The 22759-nt window shown below is 38.6% G+C and overlaps 1 protein-coding gene across 2 annotated transcripts in view; it reads left to right on the top strand.

Annotated features, from left to right (window-relative positions):
• usp24 (ubiquitin specific peptidase 24) overlaps nt 1-22759 on the top strand; it is a 44733-nt gene that overhangs the window by 1126 nt on the left and 20848 nt on the right. The window contains exons 2-28 of one of the 2 annotated variants that reach the window (XM_088350329.1): nt 5227-5395; nt 6960-7027; nt 7113-7256; nt 7921-8046; nt 8623-8658; nt 9018-9083; nt 10084-10149; nt 10563-10637; nt 10718-10876; nt 10944-11058; nt 11214-11317; nt 11405-11512; nt 11591-11686; nt 14119-14280; nt 15796-15879; nt 16365-16472; nt 17458-17607; nt 17684-17815; nt 19584-19695; nt 19771-19847; nt 19925-20065; nt 20184-20237; nt 20346-20461; nt 20541-20607; nt 21950-22060; nt 22150-22248; nt 22520-22693. In XM_088350329.1, the coding sequence (XP_088206455.1) occupies nt 5227-5395; nt 6960-7027; nt 7113-7256; nt 7921-8046; nt 8623-8658; nt 9018-9083; nt 10084-10149; nt 10563-10637; nt 10718-10876; nt 10944-11058; nt 11214-11317; nt 11405-11512; nt 11591-11686; nt 14119-14280; nt 15796-15879; nt 16365-16472; nt 17458-17607; nt 17684-17815; nt 19584-19695; nt 19771-19847; nt 19925-20065; nt 20184-20237; nt 20346-20461; nt 20541-20607; nt 21950-22060; nt 22150-22248; nt 22520-22693 (2919 nt within the window). The remainder of the gene's footprint in view (nt 1-5226; nt 5396-6959; nt 7028-7112; nt 7257-7920; nt 8047-8622; nt 8659-9017; nt 9084-10083; nt 10150-10562; nt 10638-10717; nt 10877-10943; nt 11059-11213; nt 11318-11404; nt 11513-11590; nt 11687-14118; nt 14281-15795; nt 15880-16364; nt 16473-17457; nt 17608-17683; nt 17816-19583; nt 19696-19770; nt 19848-19924; nt 20066-20183; nt 20238-20345; nt 20462-20540; nt 20608-21949; nt 22061-22149; nt 22249-22519; nt 22694-22759) is intronic. The other variant, XM_088350330.1, reaches the window with a different exon arrangement.

The following is a 22759-nucleotide window of genomic DNA, read 5'->3' as shown; positions in this document are numbered from 1 at the left end:
AAACCACAGCCGGCAAAATGAACAGAAAATGATACCCGTACTTAATGTTCGATACAGGCCTGCAGAGTCCGGGTACCCGTTGAAACTAATCCAAGGAAAAAAGTCTATACTTCCAAAGGTAAGGGTGGGAAAAATATATATCCAATATTGACCGCCGCAACAACAGATCTCACTCACCTTTACCCCACTTCCCGTCAGCCCGCGTTTGCTCCGCCCTTCTTTCTTAATTCCCAAATCATATCAGAATAAGTGTCTCAAATAAATACGTTACAAAAATATTCAGGTGCAAATACATACTATACATTGGTTACACATATTTACATAGAAAGACGGTACACCGAGAGAGTTTTCAAAGCTTTAATTATAATATTTCATTCCAAACCGTGCCTGTGAAGGTTAGCGAAACGCTACTAGCAACACGCTCGCATCACAGTAAACAGGTCGGTTTAAAAAAAAAAAAACATACCATACTTTTAGAAACCACGGTAAACCGTCCTCCAGGTTCTTGCACCCTATTACCAGTACACTTATCAGTATCCAGCAATCCATATTATTTCAGTTTGCTATCAAATTTCACCCAGAGGGGCATTTAAAAGTTGACAAAAATTCACCTTTAAAAAAAAAACATTTTTTGCACCCAGCACAATTTAGTTGGCACGGTGTCTGAGTGGTCATGGGTTCAAATCCAGCTACCAGCCTTCCTGTGCGGAGTTTGCATGTCCTCCCCATGCCTGCGTGGGTTTTGCTCCAGGCTTGATTGGTTAATTGGTGACTCCAAATTGTCCCTAGGTATGAGTGATCGTAGGAATGATTGTTTCTGTGTGCCCTGCAACTGACTGACAAACAATTCCGGGTGTCCCCTACCCACTGCCCAAAGATAGCTGGGATGGGTTCCCCTAGTGAGGATAACAGATGCAGATAATGAATAGGTGGACAATTTAGTTTTTGTGAAGCCGCCTGCCTAACACTACCCTCATGTTCTAAACATGTCTTCCCCAACACTGCTTGATAATGTCATTTCCACATTAATGTGACTCATGGAGTTGTGACAAGCAGCGTGCATGTAAACAACCAGTTGACCAATTCCCGTTGGCCCTTCTCTCTTTCTAGCTGGCTCTTTATAAGTGTCGTTGGATTGCGAAGCAAGCTGTTAAATATAAACGGCAGTTGTCATTTTGCTTCATGCATAAACAGTCGCAGAGCAGCGTGAAAGAGTCTTGTTGTGTTACATTGAAAATATTGCCGATCCAAGTCATGAACAAAGCCACCTGCACAGCCGAGTTAGAGACGCAGGTTTAGTTTTAGTTGGTTTAGCTAGCATTTGATTAATACGATTTATATTACAAATATTAGTAATACATGTAGTGTATGTCACAAAATTAATTTGTTACCATAGTTGAGTTGCTACCTTTCATCCGTGTATTTCACAGTGTATTCAGGGTGTCACTGTGATTTTTTTTTTTTTTTAAATGTTCTCGAAGCAATATTGTTTGCTAGGATTTGTGTTATTTATTTACTTTTAATGGCAAACCTCCCCTCTGTCGTTTATTTTTAGGCTACAAGGGAGCCAGCGCCCCATCCTACTGATTACGCTTCCAGGCCAACGCAAAGCCCACATTTCGTTACCATGACAACCATAGTCAGGCAGCTTGCATCCTTTTGTGGAACAATACCCTAAAGGTGTCAAACTTGCTGCCTGGGGGCCGTTAGTGGATGATATTTTGAAGTGTCCTACTACAAATCAGTTTTTCCAAGTAGCTCTAAATGTATTGGTTACTATAACTCAAGTTTTGATAGCTCCCAGCCAAAGTAATTATGTCACCCGATCCCTGGCAAAGAAACATTTAAAAGTTAAGACTATTTAAAAAAAAAAAAATACTAGCTTGACCTTTTAAATTAAGAGCCAATAGACAACCAATTAAACTCCTAAATATATACCTTTTGATTTCACGATTTAGCAATTTATCCTTTTGTGTAAAATGCCAAATTAATTGAAATAATGCAGAACCATTTTGTGGGCCATTTATCCAGCCTGCTATTTTTTGTTCTACACATTTCTTTATTACTCATCACTTATGGTGGCTTTCAAAAGTAAATTGTCATTCCCCTTAAAGACTCTTATGGAAATATTCCTGAAATCCCATTTTCTCCTGATATCATGGTTCACAGATCCATTAATCAGGGCACCACTGAGGATGCAACTCTGGACAACTTTCTCTATTGCTGACGGTTCCTGGCCAGTTATTGGGTTGTGGCAAAGTTGGCACCAGCCCATTCCTTGCTGTTGTCGGCACAGTTCTTTTTTTCGGTCTTCCTCTCCTTCTTCCACTTTGGACTGCCCTGGAGAATAATTTGGGCCAGTACTGATGATCTTGTGACGTGACCACTCCACTGTAGTTTTCGTCCGTGCACAGTTAACACCAGTTCTTGGTAAGGTCCAATGTGCCATCTGATAGTGATACACACCATTTTGTTTGTCACATGGTTGATGTAGCTGATGCCTAGAAGTTTCCTGTAGCACCGCATCTCTATGGCCTGGATCTTCCTTTCCAGCCTTGCTGTGAGTGTCCATGTCTCGCAAGCGTAGAGGAAGATTGAAGTAACCAGCGCTTGCATGAGTCTGATCTTACATTTCGAGGTTATGTTCATTTCCCTCCAGATGGGTTTAAGTCTGGCAAGTATGGCTCTTGTTTGAGCTATACTGGCCATGATCTCTGGTTTTGACCCCTCTTTTGAAATGACCGCTCCAAGATATTTAATTTTGGTGCCAGGTTCAAGCTTTTGGTTGTTCATGTTGATGTTTGTGATCATACTTTGGGGGTTGTTGGTCATTACTTTAGTTTTTTATGTGATTTCCATCCCATACTGGGTTGATGTTTTGTCCAGGCGATTGACCAGATCTTTGAGTTCCTGTTCTTCTCCTACCAGTCTGGCAATATCATCAGCAAAGCGTAGGTTAGTGTCATTGAGACCCCCAAGGCCGGCTGTTACTTCATGGGATTAAGTCACGACCCTCTCCAGGAAGATGTTGAACAAAGTTGTAAAGAAATTGCAGCCTTGTCTCACAAAGAGTGTGGTTTGAAACCACGCTCCAAATATCTCATTGTTTCGTACAGCACTGTTGGCATTAGCATACATCTATTCAATGGTCTGAACCAGTTTCTTGCCCATGATCTTCTTCCGCGTGGTGGCCCACAGGGCAGCTTGCCGCACTCTGTCAAACGCCTCCTTGAAATTCATGACGACGTAATAGAGGTTTTTCTTGTGTTGTTTAAACTTTTCGCATAGATAAGAAGATTCAAAATCTGTTCTCTATTGCTCATTCCTTCCCTGTAATATGCCTGTTCTTTGGCTCGGATGTTTTCAGCTTGTGGTTTCAATCTGTTCAGTAGGACCTTCGGCATAACTTTACTGGCATGGCTGATAAGACTGATGGTTCTGTAGTCGGAGCATAGTTTGAGGTTTCCTTTCTTTGGCTGCATAATATGGGCAAGAATTTCCCATTTTGTGTCCAGTCAAGTTTGTAACTCTAGGTTGCCTGCCTTGTGTGATCCTCCTAAATATAGCCCTGCCGTGTCTCTGACAAACACATTGCAGATGTCACAAAAGGGTTCCAGGGGGATTCACCGGGTGCATAGTAACGACTGTCCTGCCTTGCACACGAATACATATTATCAACACACCACTATTTTTTTTTTGTATCCTGATGATGATGTTTTTGTATTGTCGCATTGTGTCAATACAAAGGGGCTGTTTCAGTATTTTGCATGCTACAAATTGGAAAAAAACGACAGTAAAAGTAATCGTCAGTCAAATATTTGACTGTTATTACATAAACAACATTTTATGGCTGTGAAATTTACACTTCATATTTTGTCAGGCATTTCTGAGATCTATTTATGCAAGCAATTAAAAAGAATTGTTTTCCACAATGATAAATCTGACACTAAAACTCTTCAATGTTTTTATCTTCGCCTCAGCTCTGCATGTGTCAATCTAAATATCCTCTAAAGACGAGGGATTGAAATATGAGCCCTCGATCATCTCTAACACGCTCTCTGCTCCTTCCTGTTCTCCTATATTTTTTACCGATTGACACACTGGACTATTGTTTTCATAATTGGAAATGTGCTCACACTGATCAAGAAATGACACGGCAAAATGAAAACCGCACGCTGTTGAACCTTTCACCTTTTGTGTTTATTTTAACAGAAGGGTATTCAGTTTTCAGTAATTACGTTTGGTTTTTAATGTAAAAAAATATACTGTATTTAAAAATGAGTCACTCTAGGGGTGTGGTTAAAAAAAATAGAATTTTATTTCAAGATTTCCAGAAAATATTTACATTTATTTATATTTTAGTAACATAAGTACTCTGACATTTTGCATTTAAGGTCGTGCTCAGGTTTAATTTCAATAATTTAATGTATTTTGTTGTATTCTACTCATGTTATTATTCGAGGCAGATATTGTTGTGAAATTATACCTTATTTTTTTGGTGAATACTTTGTACGTTGCTGCTCTTCTTTTTCACACAGAGCGAAAAATGTAGCAGCCAACCCATAGATATAAAGGGTGATTTTTAAACTCACAATCAGATGGAAAGCAGTGCAGTAAAATAACAATATATGGTTGCCATCAAAGCCATGTGATGAATATTGTGCTAAAATGTTATTTTTAAACCTTTTTTTATTTTTTTTTAAATCGTTTTTAACCTTTGTAAGGAGGGCAGTGTGACAATCACATATACTGTTGAGGAGCTTGATTGTTGAGCTGAGGATGCTCACTATACCCTCACAAGTATGGTAAAAACAAGCTGGAAACATTATATAGGCATTAGAAGAAATTGAATTTATTCAAAGCAGTTGTAGCTAAGTGCAGTATTCATACTTGTAGTGCACAGTATTGTACTCATCATTTTATTTTGTCCTGGTTCACTTGAATTCACGATGGTCTGTGGTGCCAAATAGAAATTTTCTTCTCTTACTTTAGAAGTACATCCCACTATTGATTTGAATATTTTTCTTTTATAGTCTATTTTATGTTATCAATTAGAAATAGGATAAACTACAAAAGGGAATAAGTTTGTTCTCTCCATTTGTATTGTATTGCCTGTTAACTGCACCTTTTGCCGTTTTCAATTGGAGCCCAAAGGGAGACCCTAGTCTCTTCCTTTCATTTGCGTTAATGTTTTTTGTTGTTGTTTTTTTTTTTTTATTGCTGCAGAGGAGCAATGATGAGAATGGAAACTGCTCCGGCAGCAGCATGGAGTTTCCCACCACCAACCTGTACGAGCTGGAGAGCCGAGTGTTCACCGATCACTGGTCCATTCCGTACAAAAGGGAAGAGTCCCTGGGCAAATGCCTCATCGCCTCAACTTGCCTCGCCCGGCACGGTAATATTAATTTTAGTAATGAACGAAATGTTGGTTCTGAAGATTGTTTTAGGCTTCAGTAAACTCCAGATTTTTTGCTGTATAGTTTATATTAATATACTTTTAAGAATTGGACGCAGAGTAGTTTAAACGGTAAATATGCCTGAAACATTTTGAGTCCCGACAGATCCCGAGATAACGCCGCACACTGTTTTTATGTTCGCATTGAACCTTAGCATTGTTCATCAGAAAATGACGGTTTTCATCAGAGGATATAACAATAATAATAATAATAATAATTTCCTTGTATTGTCATTCTGTGTAACAATGTACACAGAAAGAAATGTCGATTGCACCTGACCCGTTGTAGCGAGCCGATGCAGCCGCAGCCAACAGAGGGCGCCGCCGACCACTTTTTAAGTCTTAGGAATGACTCGGCCGGGGCGCGAACCACCGACCTCCCAGTCTCAAAGCGGGCGCCTTACAGAACTGATCATTGCAGGAAAGTAGCCTTAGGTGGACATAAATATAAATTTGGATACAGGATAAATACAAATTCTGGTTTCGATGTCATGAACAGAGTACATACACTGCCCCAAAAAAATTTATAGTTAATGGTGAAATATTTTACCCTAATTTTAGGTGTTTTTTTTCTTACTTTACAATATTTTATTGTTCCCTGGTAAAATGAGAAAAACAATCCTTACAACAAGCAAAATTATCTGACTAACATATTTTTTCTCATTTAAAAATATATTTAACAGGACCAAATCCTCCCCAAATTACCTAAAAATCCACAAAACATTCTTCTGCCAGTAGTATGGGACAATTTAGCTGATACTTCTCTTTCTTTATTAGGAAAAAAACTTTAAATTATTGTCAAATAGGAGACATATTTCTTTAAATAAAATACAAGTTAAGATTTTATTTTTTGCAGATTGTCTGTACTTTTATGCCATTTTTCGCATGTGTGAAGTTTTTATTTTGTCCCTATTAGCAGTTTTTAATTTTTTCTCACCATTGTTTTTATATTATTGATAAATAAACTATTAAAAAATGCCAGAATTATATTTAAATGTGTGCAGTATTGTGCAATATTTGAAAACTTAAGGCTGCAAACATGACTTTAAGCCAGGAAATGGCCGCAGAGTAATACATGATTTGCTTGCGTTTAATAACAACAATAATAATAATAATACATAAACATACCCGAAAAAACTTTTCTTTTATCTTTTTGGTGCTCTGTCCCGCCCCAAACAGGCCTGATGAAATTACAGTAAGAGCAGGCATGATGGAAAATAAAGCATAAGGGCTGTTTGGCATTTTTAGCACTTGAATTGACTATAGAAAATATTTAACTTTCAACGTTTTAAGGACACTTCAAACTACACACCCCACCTCTTAAAAGAATGTTTTAATAAATCAAGCTAATAAGGATTACCATATAATGTCCTTGGCATCAATGCTATCCAACAGAACCCTTGAAGTACACTCGAGTAATAAGAAAAAGTGTCTTTAGTGCAGCGTAATGTCGCTCGGATCACTCTTTTTCCCTTTTAAATTTCAACCTTTACGCCTTAAACAGGCCTCGCAGATGCTGACGAGAACTGCAAGAGGTTCATGGAGCGCTGCATGCCGGAGGCTTTTAAGAAGGTGAGTCATCAGAGTGTTCCAATACAATTTGAAAATATCACCAATTTTTACCCTTTTACCTTCTTCTCTTTCTTGTGTTCAACAGTTGCTGACCAGCAGCGCCGTTCATAAATGGGGCACCGAAATCCATGAAGGAATTTACAACATGCTCACGTTGCTGGTGGAACTGGTGGCCGAGCGGGTCAAGCAGGACCCGGTTCCTGTCAACCTGATGGGGGTCTTGGCCATGGTGTGTATTGGTTTACCATTCAGTAAAATAGAAGTGAATAAATTAAAAAAAAATCAAATTGACCCAAAGGAGACATGCCTAAAGTTTATTGTGAAATTGTTTAAAACCGGAATACAGTGGCTGATGTACATACATGATTAATTCGTTCCCGGATCGAGCCCGTTTCTAGAATTTTTCTTATCTCAAACGAATTTTCCCCATAAGAAATAACTGAAACCAATAAATCTGTTCCCGGCCTCCAAAAATCATCCAATTTAGCCCTTAATAGCTATACAAAAAAAAGAAATAAGAAGACGATTTTAACAAAAAAAAAATTGAGCTTATGAGCACTTACCATGTAGGAAGTTGACGGGTGCTAACAGAAGTGTTTACTTAGTGGTGGTGGTGGAGTGTGAGCGTACAAGAAACTGTTGATGATTCATAAGTGATTTAAAAAAGAAAAACAACAACAAAGGTTCCTGGAATCAGGTCTGTATGGCTGGAAACGCACATGCTAACTGCGACGAGCTGATGCTAGCAGTGAGCAATTCCCGAGCACTCGGCCCTGTAGTGTTGCCGTCTAAAATTTCTTGTAGCTTGGATTTTCTCTTGTATGTTGGGCAAAATCCGTAAGCAAATGTTTCCTGCTGTACCTGACGGTCCTTTCACTCCCTGTCATGTGTAGGCTTTCAACCCGGACAACGAGTACCATTTTAAGAACCGGATGAAGGCATGTCAGAGAAACTGGGACGAAGTGTTTGGTGACGAGGCCAACATGTTTGCTGTATCTCCAAGCGACGCCTATCAAAAAGTAAGGCTAAACCCAACTGAAGTGATTGGATCAAAAGTGAGATTTGATGTTTCAAGATTGTAAAGCTAGATTCATTTTAGGAATGGCGAGCAAATTAAATTTATATTACCCCTGATGGAAATCTAATTTGTCCCTTACGGATGTGGAAGTGGGGCAGCTAAAACTGCACTGCGAAGTGTGTGAACGTGTACTTGGGAAAACGGCATTTAAAAAAGCTCTTTAGGGGGCAGTTAAATATTTAATTTACTTTGATCAGGGTTATTCTGCAGGGGTAAGGCATCAAAATGAATCACTTCCAAGGGTGTTTTGTCCTATCACCAGTAAAGACTCCACAAAGTCATTAATTATTTACTTTTGCTTGAAGTCTGTGCACACTTATACACACACATGTTGGTTTACAATAACTAATCAAATCGTGCTGGAGGGGAAGGCCAGTGGGCTTTTCATCTCCAGTGTGTTGTAACAGAGCCACAGACAGAAGTGTATGACTGACACACAGCAGCTGCGTGTGCCTGTGCATGAATGTGCGCGATAATGTGAAATAAACCTACTTAAAGCATGAATGATCTGTTTCAGGAGCCTCACGGGTGGCTGGTGGATTTAGTCAACCAAGTAAGTGATCAACATTACTGTCACTCTGCACTATTAGGAAATAAAGAACAAAAAAGGTCAACACCAGACTGACACAACACAGATGTACAGTGGATCAACAAATATCACAATTCTTCCATTTGATCAGAAGTAACTCTGTTAGTGGAATGGACTTTTGCAAGTTTCTGATCGGCTTACGTGTCGGTTTATGAGTTGTAGCACCACATGTGGCTTTTGGTATGTTCTTGTCAACCTGCCAATATGTTTCCAGTAGGACAGATATTTATCATCTTTGTGCAAAAATGTTTTTGTGCCTTTTCCATTTGGGGGTCTGTCTAATACATTGCATGCCTTATCATGACTATTCTTTTTTGTTGTAGTTTGGGGAGCTGGGAGGATTCAGTGCCATCCAGACGAAGCTCAACACGGAGAAGATTGAAATAGCTGTAAGACTAACCGCCCGCATTTCCCTCAGACTGCCTTGCTTACAGATAGCCCGACATACCTTTAAGAGTTATGGCATGCTTTCCATGGTGGTTTGAATGAAGAGAAAGATGGTCTGACTTTCTTCCTTCAGCTGCAGGCCTCTTGAGGTCCCACTCATTCATGCCGCATCGTAATGTTTGAAATGCTCTATCGTTTCATATTTTCTGAAGCACCTTTGTACTAATGCTTCCTTGGGAGGAACCATTGCCTGAAACGCAGTAGTGGGAAGGGGAATGCATTGATTTTTTAAAGGGAACTATTTTTTTTATTTATTTTTTTATTTATTTATTTTTATTTATACCATAAATCATTTGATTTAAAGGACACTTGTGGATTAAGTCTCATTTTGAAGTAAAACAACCCACTGGGTAGAAATCTAGTGAAACTGAGAGGTGAACACAGAAAGGTGGAGTTGGAGAATGGCTTTCTTCTTTCCGGTATCCCGGGGGCAAGCGCTTTATTTGTCTGCTGAGAAACAGGAAGTCAAGTGCAGCAGTGAATAGCTGTGGGGAGGCGAGGGTGGCAACACAAGGCTTAAAGCCCATCAAGCGGCGTCAGACGGAAACACACAAACCATTCATCGATTCAGTCAAACCTCCCGATGTAACTTTGAACGATAAATGGTAGGCAAGCTCATTCTTCAAAGATCCTTTTAATATTGCCATCACCTCATTCCTGCATTGACACTATAGTCAAATTGTGATTAATCAATCCACTCGTACCTTCCAATTTGCTGTGCATTTAAAGAAACAACCCCCCACTGCGCTGAGTACAGTGATCCTTTTGAGATGCTTTTAGAATTCAAAACGCGTGCGTCTTCAATTATCGTTCACCAGGGAAACAATTGTATTATCCTGTATTGCATTTTGTTTACGTACTAATTTGTAGCGAAGCAATATAAGGCTGTCTTTGTTACAGTATATATCAGCCAAATAATTGAATAATTGTTTTGTGTTTCAGAGTGTGTCCGCTCTGGTCCAACCTCTTGGTGTTTGTGCTGAATACCTCAACTCAAGCCTTGTCCAGGTCAGTTGTCATTATATGTTGCGAAGTTATTTTGTTTTTAATATTGGGCACTTGCAAAGGAGATCACATAGAATGTCGGTGTGTTATTTTGACTATTGTTGCGCACTTTTGTTGTTTTGACTATTATGCACTGTTTATATCGATATCAATGTCAGCCAATCATGTTGCTGGTTTATTATTTCCACACCCTTTTGATTTTGTTACCTAGGAGATTTAATAAAAAGTAAGGACTCGGGGCAGGGCTTTTAGAACTCTTTGGGATTTCTTATAAGGTTTGGGCTCTCCCCTGTTCACCTTGCTCGTTCCAAATCCTTTAAAGTTTTCTCTCCTTAAGACTATAAACATGTCATATGTGCAAGTCAATTTCTTAATTTGATTTGCTTAATTTTTTTGTGTTGACAATTTTTTTTCAGCCTATGCTTGATCCAGTCATCCATAAGATGATTACATATGTACAGAATCTGGAAGAAAAGGACCTCAAAGACAAGGTAGTATTTTGTGTTTGTTGCCACCATAATTGCTTACTACGATTTCGAGAAAGTATGAATTTTTTTTTTTTTACTGTAAGCGGCTGGTGAGCATCCCTGACTTGCTGTCGGCCATCAAGCTCCTGTGTATGAAGTTCCAAAGGGAGATGGTTACGGTGGTGGATGACTTGCGCCTCGATACGTTGTTGCGCATGCTTAAAACGCCCCATTTTTCCACCAAGATGAATTCCCTCAAAGAGGTGCGACACTAGGGAATACCTTTAGTGTCGTTATAAGCAGCCTTTTTACCCGGTTGTCGTCTTGCAGGTGACAAAATTAATAGAAGAGAGCACGGTGGCCAAGACTGTGAAGAATGCCATAGACACAGATAAACTGCTTGACTGGCTTGTGGAGAACTCTGTATTGTCAATAGCCCTTGAGGGTAAGAGAAATTTGATCTGATATTGTGTGGCCACAACATGTAGAGTTTTGTAATTAAATGCCAGGAAGGTTGATTAGAATGATTAATGGTGCAATAAAACATAAACTGCACTTACAAGTTTTGCATTTAATGTATAATTACTCCTGTCGATGTAGGAAATATTGATCAGGCTCAGTACTGTGAGAGAATAAAGGGAATTATTGAGCTGCTGGGAAGTAAACTCTCCCTTGATGAACTCTCCAAGATCTGGAGGATACAGGTAAGAGATCAGCATACTCCTCAAAAGGTGTTTTAATCCACTTTTTTTTTTAAAAAAACAATAAATCTCAATGTGTTCCCATTTCAGGCCGGCCAGTCGTCAACTGTAATTGAAAACATTCACACAATTATTGCTGCCGCCGCGGTTAAGTTCAGCTTTGATCAGCTCACCCACCTATTTGTGCTCATCCAGAAGGTCAGTGATCAGGGAGGATGAGTCAGATCGCGTAAAAACCGTCATCTTTTGGCTAAAATTTGTGTGTGACCTGTCCAGAGCTGGGAAGTGGAGAGCGATCGAGTCCGGCAGAAGCTGCTCAGTCTGATCGGGAGGATCGGCAGGGAGGCGCGCTCTGACAGCACCACGGGCAAGGTGCTGAGCTTTCTATTTTTTTATTTACTGGATTTAATAGGCCAAATTATATTTATTTTTTAACAAGTATATTATTGGTTCTCTTTAGGGATGCATGACAATAGTAACGGTATTTATCATACCGATAATAACAAAAAATGACATTGTAGGTATTAGGCTGACAAAAAAAAGCACAGATAATTGGTCACTTGGAGCTACACTATTGAATTCCAATCCAACACTATTTTTTGTTTTAATTTGTAAGCTTTAAATTTTAATTATAAGTTTGAACAAAATAAAGACACCCATAAAAATAATATTAATTCCAATATTTTTTCATTTATTTTCAAAACACACTGAAAATAACACGAACATTTTAACACTTTTTATCTCATTAGATAAAAATTACTTTGTTGGGGAGTTGTGAGTGGATTGTACGAGTTTTTCTTATTTTCATATTTTTTTTTAATTATTGTAAAATGCTTGTAAGATTTTTCTTATTTTACTATATATTAATTCAGTTTTGTTATTTAAAAATACTAGGTAATATAAGATAAGATTTTTTATGGCAAATAATTGTGCTTGTTTTATTCTTTTATATTAGTAATGAACAATCTTTAAAATGAAAATAATTCCCAGCCATATTGGATAATTTGCTCATTAAATAAGTGAAAATGTATTCGTGAAATGACCAAATATTTTGGCAACGAGGCGACAATTTCTTCAATATTGAATGCTACCAAATACTACAAATCTTTTATAGTTTTACTACACCAGTTAAGAGCAAGTTATGAAATACGCATTTTCTATGAAAACTACAAGAATTGGAAATAAATCAAGCAATTCTCATTTTTGTATTGACAATTTCATATTTATTGTACATTAGTGTCATCTGTTGGACATTTGGAGAAACAGCAGGTTTAATATGCATTTTTGTGTCGAATAACCACTTTTAACTTAAAAATGGCACTACAAAAACTTTTAAACAATCTGAAAATCCTCTTTATTTGGCAGCCCTTAGTTGTATAGTGTGTAAATTACAAAATAAATATGTACATATATGGACATGGTATATTATGTTAGGACTAGTATCAATCTGTTGAAGAAATACCGTAAATGCCGGACTATAGAGTGCACCTGATTATAAGCCGCACCCACTACATTTCGGGAGGAAAACCGATTTTGTACATACACAAGCCGCACCTGTATATTAGCCGCATGTGCCCACATTGAGAAAATGCAACACAAACACAAAATTAACCCATACCCAACAGTTAAAAAATCACAGCCGTCAAAATAAACCGAAAATGATACCGGTACTTAAGGTTTGATGCGGACCTGCAGAGTCCGGGTGCCCGTTGAAAGTAATCCAAGGAAAAAAGTGTGTATTTCCAAAGGTAAGGGTGGGAAAAATATATATCCACTATTGTCCGCCGCGTCCACAAACAAGTCTCGCTTTTACCCCACTTCCCGTCACCCCGCGTTTGTTTCGCCCCTTCTTTTTTATTTGCCCGTGCAAAACATATCAGAATAAGTGTCTGAAATAAATACATTACAAAAATAAACAGTTGCAAATACATATTATACATGGTTACACATATTTACAAAGAAAGACGGTACACCGAGAGAGTTTTAAAAGCTTTAATAATATTATAACTTTCATCCCAAAAGGTGCCTGTGACAGGGCAGTTAATGGTAGCAACACGCTCGCAACACAGTAAACGGGTCTGTTAAAAAAAACATACCGTACTTGTAAAAATCACGGTAAACCGTCTTCATCTTCCTCCTTAGAACTGAAGCCATCAAAGTTGTCTTCCTCAGTGTCGGAAAGAAACTTTGTCATATAGACGTCGTCCCACGCTCCCTTACTCCAAAACACGCTAGCAACACGCTCGCTCCTTCTTTATCGGACTGCTCGATTGCTTTTAGCTTGAAAGCTGTGTCATGTGCCTTTCTTTTTGCATTTTGCATGATTAGGGTATGTTTACGCTAATTTAATTTATGCACAAGTTTAGAAGTTGCAGTCTTCCTCGGCGCATATATTCCACCTTTTTTTACTCGAGCGTTGCTGGCATCCGTTAGAAAAATTACCCAAATAAGCCGCATCACTGAATAAGCTGCAGGGTTGAACGTTTTGGAAAAAAGTAGCAGCTTATAGTCCGGAATTTACAGTAATATGCATTTTTGTGTCGAATAACCACTTTTAACTTAAAAATGGCGCTACAAAAACATTTTAAAAATCTGAAAATTCTCTTTATTTGGCAGCTCTTAGTTGTATAGTGTATAATTTAAAAAATAAATATGTACATATATAGACATGGTATATTATGTTAGGACTAGTATCTATCTGTTGAAGAATTACATTATCTGTTTTGGTAGGTTTCATAGTTGTCATACCATGCAAGCTAAATTCACCTTGGCATACTAATTGTTGGCATCTGTGTTGCGTTCAGGTCCTCGAGGTGCTTTGGGAGTTGGCACACCTGCCCACGCTGCCCACCAGTCTGGTTCAGCAGGCGCTGGAGGAGCACCTGGGGATCTTGAGCGACGCCTACGCCGTCAAGGAGACCGTCAAACGCAATTACATCATCAAGTGTATTGAAGACATCAAGAAGGTGGGGGACGGAGGTGTCCTCTTTACCACATTTTCTTCTCCTCTGGCATACACTTTTATTGTATATTTTTATGGGTGTAAAGTTGAAATGGCTTAAGGTTCAGTGAGTTTGAAGGTTTTAAAAGCAAGCCCTACGTTTCATCACTTGCTTGTGACCGCTTTCATCTGGGGCTGGCACATCCCTGTTAACTGTGCTTGGCTTCTTTACAGGGTGGTTGGTGAGAAGCAAACGCATACATGCTACTGTTTAATGTTTTCTGTTTTCTTTGTTGTATAAGGTCAAAGACGTAAGCAGAAAAGCAATGATTGGATAATTAGTAATTACTATTTTAGGAAAATTAGAGAATTTAGGTAACTTAACTTACTTTGGAATCCTTGTGTGGCATCAATATGGCTGGGCAGTATGGCCCATACATTTAATCTAAATTTCATCAGTCAGTCTGGAAAAATCTGATTTTAATCAATTTTAAACCGTAAACCTGATAGGCACTCATCTAAAGGGACGTTGTGTATTTGTTAGCGCCTCCTGGTGGTAAAACAAACGTCATTTATAACAATAAACAATATGTATTAGAATGATAAGCAAAAATACAAGAACCATCATTTAAACTTTTTTACTTTTTAAAGTACCGGCAAGTCAATACATTTTTATTTGGTTTGGATAACATGAGGCTCACTTAGAGGGAGTCAACATAATTGTCTGCCACCTTGCTTCTAGGGGTACACCTAAAAATCTTGTTAAAGGCTAGGCAAAACGATGGTGCGGTTTAGGCACTTTGAATACCCGTAGTTTGTATACTTTTTTGTGCTTTATTGCACTCGTTTTCTGTTGCACTACACAATACAGCGACATCTAGTGGTTAAATATTACACAGTGTACCATTAACCCCTAGTGTTCCAACGACCATCGATTTTTACATTCAGTAATCATTCATACATTTTGCAGCCGCTTATCCAAACTAGACCAGGGGGTTGGAACCAATTCCAGCTGACTTAGGGCAGCGGGCAAGGGACACCATGTACTAGTTGCCAGCCAATCGCAGGGCACAATGAAAGAGACGGACAACTGAATCGCCATGCATGTTTTTGGGTGCGGGAGAAAGCCGGATTGCCCAGAGAAAAGCTCCAAAGTCACGGGGAGAACATGCAATCTCCACACAGGGAGGCTGGGAGTTGGAATTAAACCCAGGACCTCTGAACTGTGAAGCAGAACCGCTAAACAGTCATTGACCGTGCTGCCAATACAGTATACTAATTATTCTGATTAATTACATCAATTGCCAAGCCTTAGGTATCCATCTGAAATTAAAAGGACTTAGGTTTATGTACTGTCGTTGCACACTTGGCCCTCAATTATCACGGGATGTTGTAATTGTGGCATGTGCAGTTCGTAGAGACTTTTTTGATTAAAGGCTATACGGACAAATGTGATTTAACCTCTCGGAAAGAATTTTTGATTGCGATGATGTAGTAATTTTTTATGTGACCCAGCTTAAATGAAATGTTTGCTATCCAGATTCAAGAGGATCTAAAAGGCAGCGACACTCAAAGTTCATTTCTGTCTGGCTCTTGGGGAAAAAGAAAATCTCTGTTGGTGAAAGTAAGACGAGATGCCTGATTTTATTGATTTTTTTTTTCCTGCGACTTCTCTCGTATCCGTTCTGGCTGATTTTCGCCTGCCACCCAATCGTTTCGGAGGTTACATTGGAAGTGAGGCTTTTATTGGGCACAGGTGGATAATTTTACTCTCGATTTTAACCTGGGCAATCTCTACCAGGTGTTTGCTGATCTTGGCTTTGGCACTTTGTTAAAGATTACGCTGCGGGATTGAAAGTGGATGGAGGAATTGAGTTGCTTTTTTTAGGGGTCACTTTAATGCGGGTGTCCTGATTCTTTTCCTCGCATGGGTCTCGCTAGAAAATAGCAGGCTCAGCAAAAGCAAACCAAGCATGATCAGAAGAAATATGCGATGATCAAAGGTCATCTAGTTTCACTTCCCTGCTTTTCGCCAGTTGGTCCTCCGTCACTCGCAATATATAGATTGTCCTTGTGTGATAATCGAGTGTGCGTGTGTGTACATGACAGGCTTCTCAGCCAAGCAGTCCTCAAGCCGTTTGGGTTGTACCCGCCCTGCGTCAGTTGCACGAGATCACTCGTTCCTTCATCAAGCAGACCTACCAAAAGCAAGACAAGGTAAAGTTTACATTATTAAATACTGTACAGTCTGTTTTTATTAGAAAAATACATTTTGAGGTACTGTACAAAGGGACATTGTGTGTTATTTAGTACCTAAAAAACACTTTATTCATTACAAAAAACAATATTGATTTGAATAATCTGCAAAAATACATAAACTATCTTATTAGCATCTTTCAAAATACTCAAAGGTTGAGAAATTTGTATTCATTTAAAATACCATAAGCCTCAAAAGGAATGATTGTCTGCCATCTTGGTGCTACAGGTAACCCTAAAAACCTTGAGAAAGACTGGGCAAAAAATTGAGCAGGAAAATAGTGCAGTTTAGTTGCTTTAAGTCTCCGTAGTTTGTATACTTGGTGCTTTGTGGCACTTGTTTTTGGTTGCACTACTCAGTACAGCGACATTTTGTTTTCAAAAGAAACGCAGTGTCCTATCAAGATCAATGATTCACAACAAGTTATGCCTTGCTAAGTAAATCAGATCGTTTTTGACTCCTCCAAAAGGTATTTATTTCTAAATAAATGTTTATTTTGTGGGCTAGTTATTATTTAAAAAAAATAATGAATTCTGACGAATTAACTGATTCATTATTTGCAGTTAATTATAATTTAGTAACCCCTTTAATGCTTAATGATTCTTATTAAATTATTATAATTAATTGAAAACAGGACATTGATGTCATGCAAGCATGTAAAATTGCAATTTTGGAGTCTTAAGATCTAGCTTTATTAAGAGGAACAGATCAGTTAACCCCGGGATTTTTGTACACGCACTTCCAGAGTTCTTATTATCAAATAATTTGAGTCGTTCAATTTTTTGATGAGTTTAAAACGTTTTAAAAAGTTTTAATTACTACAGGTAACTGTATTTTACTGGTTCATTTTTTTTCGTGATGTAACCGAAACATTATTAAAAGAGTCAAGTAAGACAGAGATTTTGAATTTTAGGTAATTTAATGACACATTACATCTTCCCACAGAGTATCATCCAGGACCTGAAAAAGAACTTTGAGATAGTCAAGCTGATCACGGGTTCCCTCGTTTGCTGCCATCGACTTGCGGTAACCGCAGCAGGGAACTGTTGCCTATCTGGCTCCACCATGGTTGATGGAAGATACACCTATCAGGAGGTTTTAATTCACCGCCATTCTGAAAGGTAATTACTAGTGCTTTATTTATTTTAGAACTGATTTCCTCTCTCTTCAGTATCTGGATGGGCACCTTCGCTTCCTGGCCTTCTTCCTCCAGGAGGCCAGCCTATACCTGGTCTGGAACAGGGCCAAGGAGATCTGGGAGTGCCTGGTGTCCGGCCCGGATGTTTGTGAACTGGACCGTGAGGTATTCAGATAATAATGTGATGCTCCTCTTGACCTTTTTTGTTCTTTAATTATCAGTTTTGATGTATTTTATCACAAGAAAAATGCAAAAACAAGTTGATTAAAATTGATTATGAAATTACCTTGCAACTGTTTTCATAATCATCTAATTAAGAAATTATCTCAACGGCTTAAATTTTCTTCACTGTGATGTGAAAAAACTAATCTCCAAAATGATTTTCCCCCCAGTATAATTAAAGATCATTATTTCCTTAGTAATGAATTCAGAGTTTTTTTTGTTTTTGCATGGTACATTTAATAACTTAAAATAAGAAAACTTTTACTCTTTAACACTCTAATAAATAATTTAGGGACACTTTGGATCAGGGGCTGAGAATCTATGGCTCTTTTCATGAGTACATATGGCTCGATAATAAAATACTACATGTGCTAATTTCCTGTGTAGTATTCCAACTCCGTGTCGAGTTTGGTGGGCACATAGCCAAAGCTTCCCCGTCACGGTGCAGTGTTCAGTCCAGTATATAAAGAGCGTACTCTTCTCTACAGTTGAAAGTCAAGGTGATACACCAACAGAGCAGGTTTTGGCTGTACGTCGCTAAAGAATCCTTTATATGGTAGCTCATTCAATGAGTTATGTTCACGGTTGAGACACTTTATCATGAAAACACATGATAAAAAAACTGTAGTCCAAAACGCTAGCCAAGCACTCAGAACAATTTGATTGGGTGAACAGTACGGATAGGCGCAGCTATGCACACACACCACGCTCCTCTCTTTTACATGCGCCCACTGCGCTGAAGGGAAATACATCAATGAACTTTTCGTTTGCATTTTTTGCGACATATTTAGAAAACAATGTTGCTTTAAACTATTTTTAAGAAATAAATGAAGGTCAAAATGAGCCTCAATGATATTAAGCAACTTTGGGAGGGAGAAAAGTTTAAAGTGGTATTTTTGTGTATACGGGACACGGGCTTTGGCTTTATTATTATTTCATAAATTTCATCAAACTATCCAACATTACAATGAACTAAAATGCAGTGAAAAAATAGCTTTTGTCTGGAGAGCTGGTATTGCGGTAATATATATATATATATATATATATATATATATATATATATATATGGCTCTCAAAAATCTAAAATATTTTGCTTTTATGGCTCCTTTGGTCAAAAAGGTTCACAACCCGTTTAAGTATCATGAAAAACAAAAAGAAAATTCTAAGATATGTTTATTTTTTGCTCAAAAGCAAAAAATTATGATTTATTGGTAGAGGAACGATTTTTAAAAACAATTATCAAAATAATTTGCCTATCATTGGGTGGAAAAATACAACTCAGAAGTTAATAATTTGTATTTATTTTGAACATATATTGATTAGAGTAAAAATGCAACATTCATGTTTTATCAAACAAGACTTTTGGAGGTTTTACGAAATGTGATTTTTTTTTTTTTAATTAGGTTTTTTTTTTCCCCCATTTTTTTTAAATATCCTGAGGCAGAATTTAAATAAGTTTCAGTTATTTTACAATTCTCATTTGAAATAGGATTTGAAAGACCCATATTTTGTTGTATCATAGCAATCAATCAACTATGTTTTATATATATATATATATATATATATATATATATGTATATATCTAATAATATTAAAATTATTGTTCTCAACAGCTTAGTGCTAATACAAATTTTAACCACACATTTAACAAATTTACGGCTTACTTGATTAATTTCTCCCTCGATTATATTGTTTTCATTTCCCCTTCCAGATGGCCTTTGAGTGGTTCACTAAAGGCCAGCATGATCTTGAGAGTGATGTTCAGCAGCAGCTCTTTAAGGAGAAGATATTGAAACTGGAACCATATGAGATCACCATGAATGGTCAGGAGCACTTTTATAGGCCTCTTAATTGAGCATTCGATGCACCTCCTATAACATTGTTTTGCATTCCTCAAGGTTTCAACCTGTTTAAGACCTTCTTTGAGAACGTCAATCTGTGTGATCACCGACTGAAGCGCCAAGGAACTCAGCTGGTATGTTTCGAATCAAATTTTGTCCATTGTGCAGTGCTCTGTGAACAAGTTGAGAAATGTATTCTATGTGGTTTCAGTGTGTGGAACGCCTCGACCTGACGGGGATGGATTTTATCTGGCGTATCGCCATGGAAACCCCGGATGAAGAGATAGCCAATGAAGCAATCCAACTGATTATTACGTACAGCTACACCAACCTCAACCCCAAAATGAAGAAGGTCAGTGTTTTGTTTTTATTCATTTTTTTCTGATAAAAGCTGGCAATAAATACAGAAAAGGTATTCAATCATTTAAAACCTGGCTTTTCTGATCTATATTATGTTGTCTACTTTACAGGATTCAGTATCTTTGCACAAGAAATTCATTGCTGATTGTTATAAGAGACTTGAGGTGAGTGCTGCCACACTCGGAAGACAACCTATTTATCTTCTTTTGTTTGAATAACACCTAAAACATATATTTTTGTGTGTTTTTGGTTTTCTTTTTTATTCATATCAGGCCGCCAGTTCGGCCTTAGGCGGTCCGACTTTGACCCATGCTGTTACGAGAGCAACCAAGATGCTGACGGCCACTGCTATGCCCACGGTAGCCACGTCTGTACAATCACCTTCCAGGTATGATTTATAAACTGTGTGGTTGTCGACAGCATTTTTCAATGGTTGTCCGTTTTAAATATTCTTTTTTTTCCTCCAGATCCACAAAGCTGGTCATAATCGAAAGATTGCTGCTGTTGGCTGAACGCTATGTAATCACTATAGAGGTATACCTCTGTTTCAGCATTTTTTTGTAATCTTTTGTTACTTAGAATGATGAAGTTGTAAAATACTCATCACACATATTGCATAACTTAGATATTCAATTTTATCAAATTACTGAAATTATCAAATGAATAGGGCGTCACTGCAGCTGAGTGGTTAGTGCTTCCGCGGCATAGAGTTGAGGTTATGGGATCGACTCCTCCTGTGCAGTTTCCATGTTCTCCCTGTGCTTGCATGGGTTTCCTCCCACATTCCAAAATGTCATGTTAATTAGCCGGTCCAAATTGACCCGAGGTGTGAATGAGCGATTGAGTTGTCTGTCTCTGTGTGCCCTGCGACTGGCTGGCAACCAATTCAGGGTGTCCCCTGTCCACTGCCCGAAGATAGCTGGGACGGGCTCCGCACCTCCGCGACCCCGGAGGATAAGCGGTGCATGGATGGATAAAATGAGTAGACAGCAATCGAAGTATTTTTTTTTTAGTACCCAATATCAGTATTGGGCCTCAGAATATGCAATGGTTATCAATATTTGTATCAGTTTTCAAGCCTGTGGACATATGACTAGAGACTGAAGGCCAAGTTTGACCTACAATTGCCCGACAACAATTTTTGAAATTCATAATTTTGCCTTTAGTGTTCTATCATAGGGCAGCACGGCGGCTGAGTGATTAGCGCGTCTGCGGCACAGTTCTGCGGTTATGAGATCGAACCTTTCTGTATGGAGTTTGCATGTTTTCCCCGTGCTTGCGTGGGGTTTCTTCCGGGCACTCCGGTTTCCTCACACATAGTAAAAAAACATGCATGTCAGGTTAATTGGCCAGTCCAAATTGTCCCTGGGTGTGAATGAGCGAGTGAGTTGTCTGTGTGCCCTGCGACTGTCTGGCAATCAGTTCAGGGTGTCCCCTGCCCACTGCCCGACGATAGCTGTGATGGGCTCCAGCACCGCCGCAACCCTACTGAGGATAAGAGGTGCAGATAATGGATGGATGTTCTATAATAGAATATTTTTTAACTTAAAAAAAAATGCAAGTAAATTATTAGTTTGAATCATTTCTGATAGGAAGGTCTTTGTTTATAGAAACATTTGCATATGAATAGTACTGGCATCAGCTCGTTATCTGAATTCTGAAGAGTACGCCTATTTTTTTTTTTAAGTATTAACGAAAAATATGTACTTTTTAGTTCAATAACTGACTGCATCCTGAATGCATTCTTAAATGTTTAATGGTCTCCATTTACTTACATGGCATTTTCCATGTATCGTTTTGTTTTAATTATTATACAGTAAATACAAACACAATGATTTCACAGCCCATTTATAAAGCTCCTTATCCCTATTTGCAGGATATGTACTCAGTTCCTCGCACCATACTACCTCACGGGGCTTCCTTCAATGGACACCCAGTCACTCTTCAAATCACTTACGAGTCAACCAAAGACACGTTCACCATAGAGGTACTGTATCTGCCCTCTAATAAGCATTTATTGATTAGCATCCACAGACAAAATCTCATTCTACCTCTCTCTCTTCTCTATCCCTGCAGACTCACAGTAATGAGACGATAGGGAGCATCCGGTGGAAGATATCCGAGCACTTGAGCTGTCCAGTGGATAATGTCCAGATCTTTGCAAATGATAGCGTGGTACGTGTTAGTGATTGTCAGTGGTAAGAATTCTGTGTCCTTTTTTTTTTCGTTAATGCTTTTTTTATTTGTCACTCCCTCATTAAAGTACTGTACTCCTCTCCCAGTCATGTGTTTCCCCTGAAGCCAGCGTCAATTCAAAGTTGTCGTATGCATTTGGCTTAAAGCGTCTAAGAAGTGGCAGGGGAAACACCACCTTAAGCAACATCCCTGTTTTTTGTTTCTTTTTTCTCTCATTTGATCCCTCCGCTGTCCCTTCACCACGTGTTAGTTGACCATGAACCGAGACCAGAAGCTGCTTTCCCAGCTGGGCTTCAACGACGAGCAGAACCTGACTGTGAAGAGCTCGGGCACGGGGACGCCCTCGGGCAGCTCGGAGTCTTCGGCGTCAGCATCAAGCAGTTCCAGCTCGGCTGTCTTCAACTCCGCCTACGCCCTGGAGCAGGTAGCATTACAATAACCATGAGAAGAGCTTTCACTTTCCCCAATTTGTTTAGGTACTGATATGTTT

The sequence above is a fragment of the Urocampus carinirostris genome, chromosome 12 (assembly GCF_059441175.1).
Source record: "Urocampus carinirostris isolate Australia breed hairy pipefish chromosome 12, RoL_Ucar_1.0, whole genome shotgun sequence".
Lineage (NCBI taxonomy): Eukaryota > Metazoa > Chordata > Actinopteri > Syngnathiformes > Syngnathidae > Urocampus > Urocampus carinirostris.
This window is presented reverse-complemented; position numbering and strand designations above follow the sequence as displayed.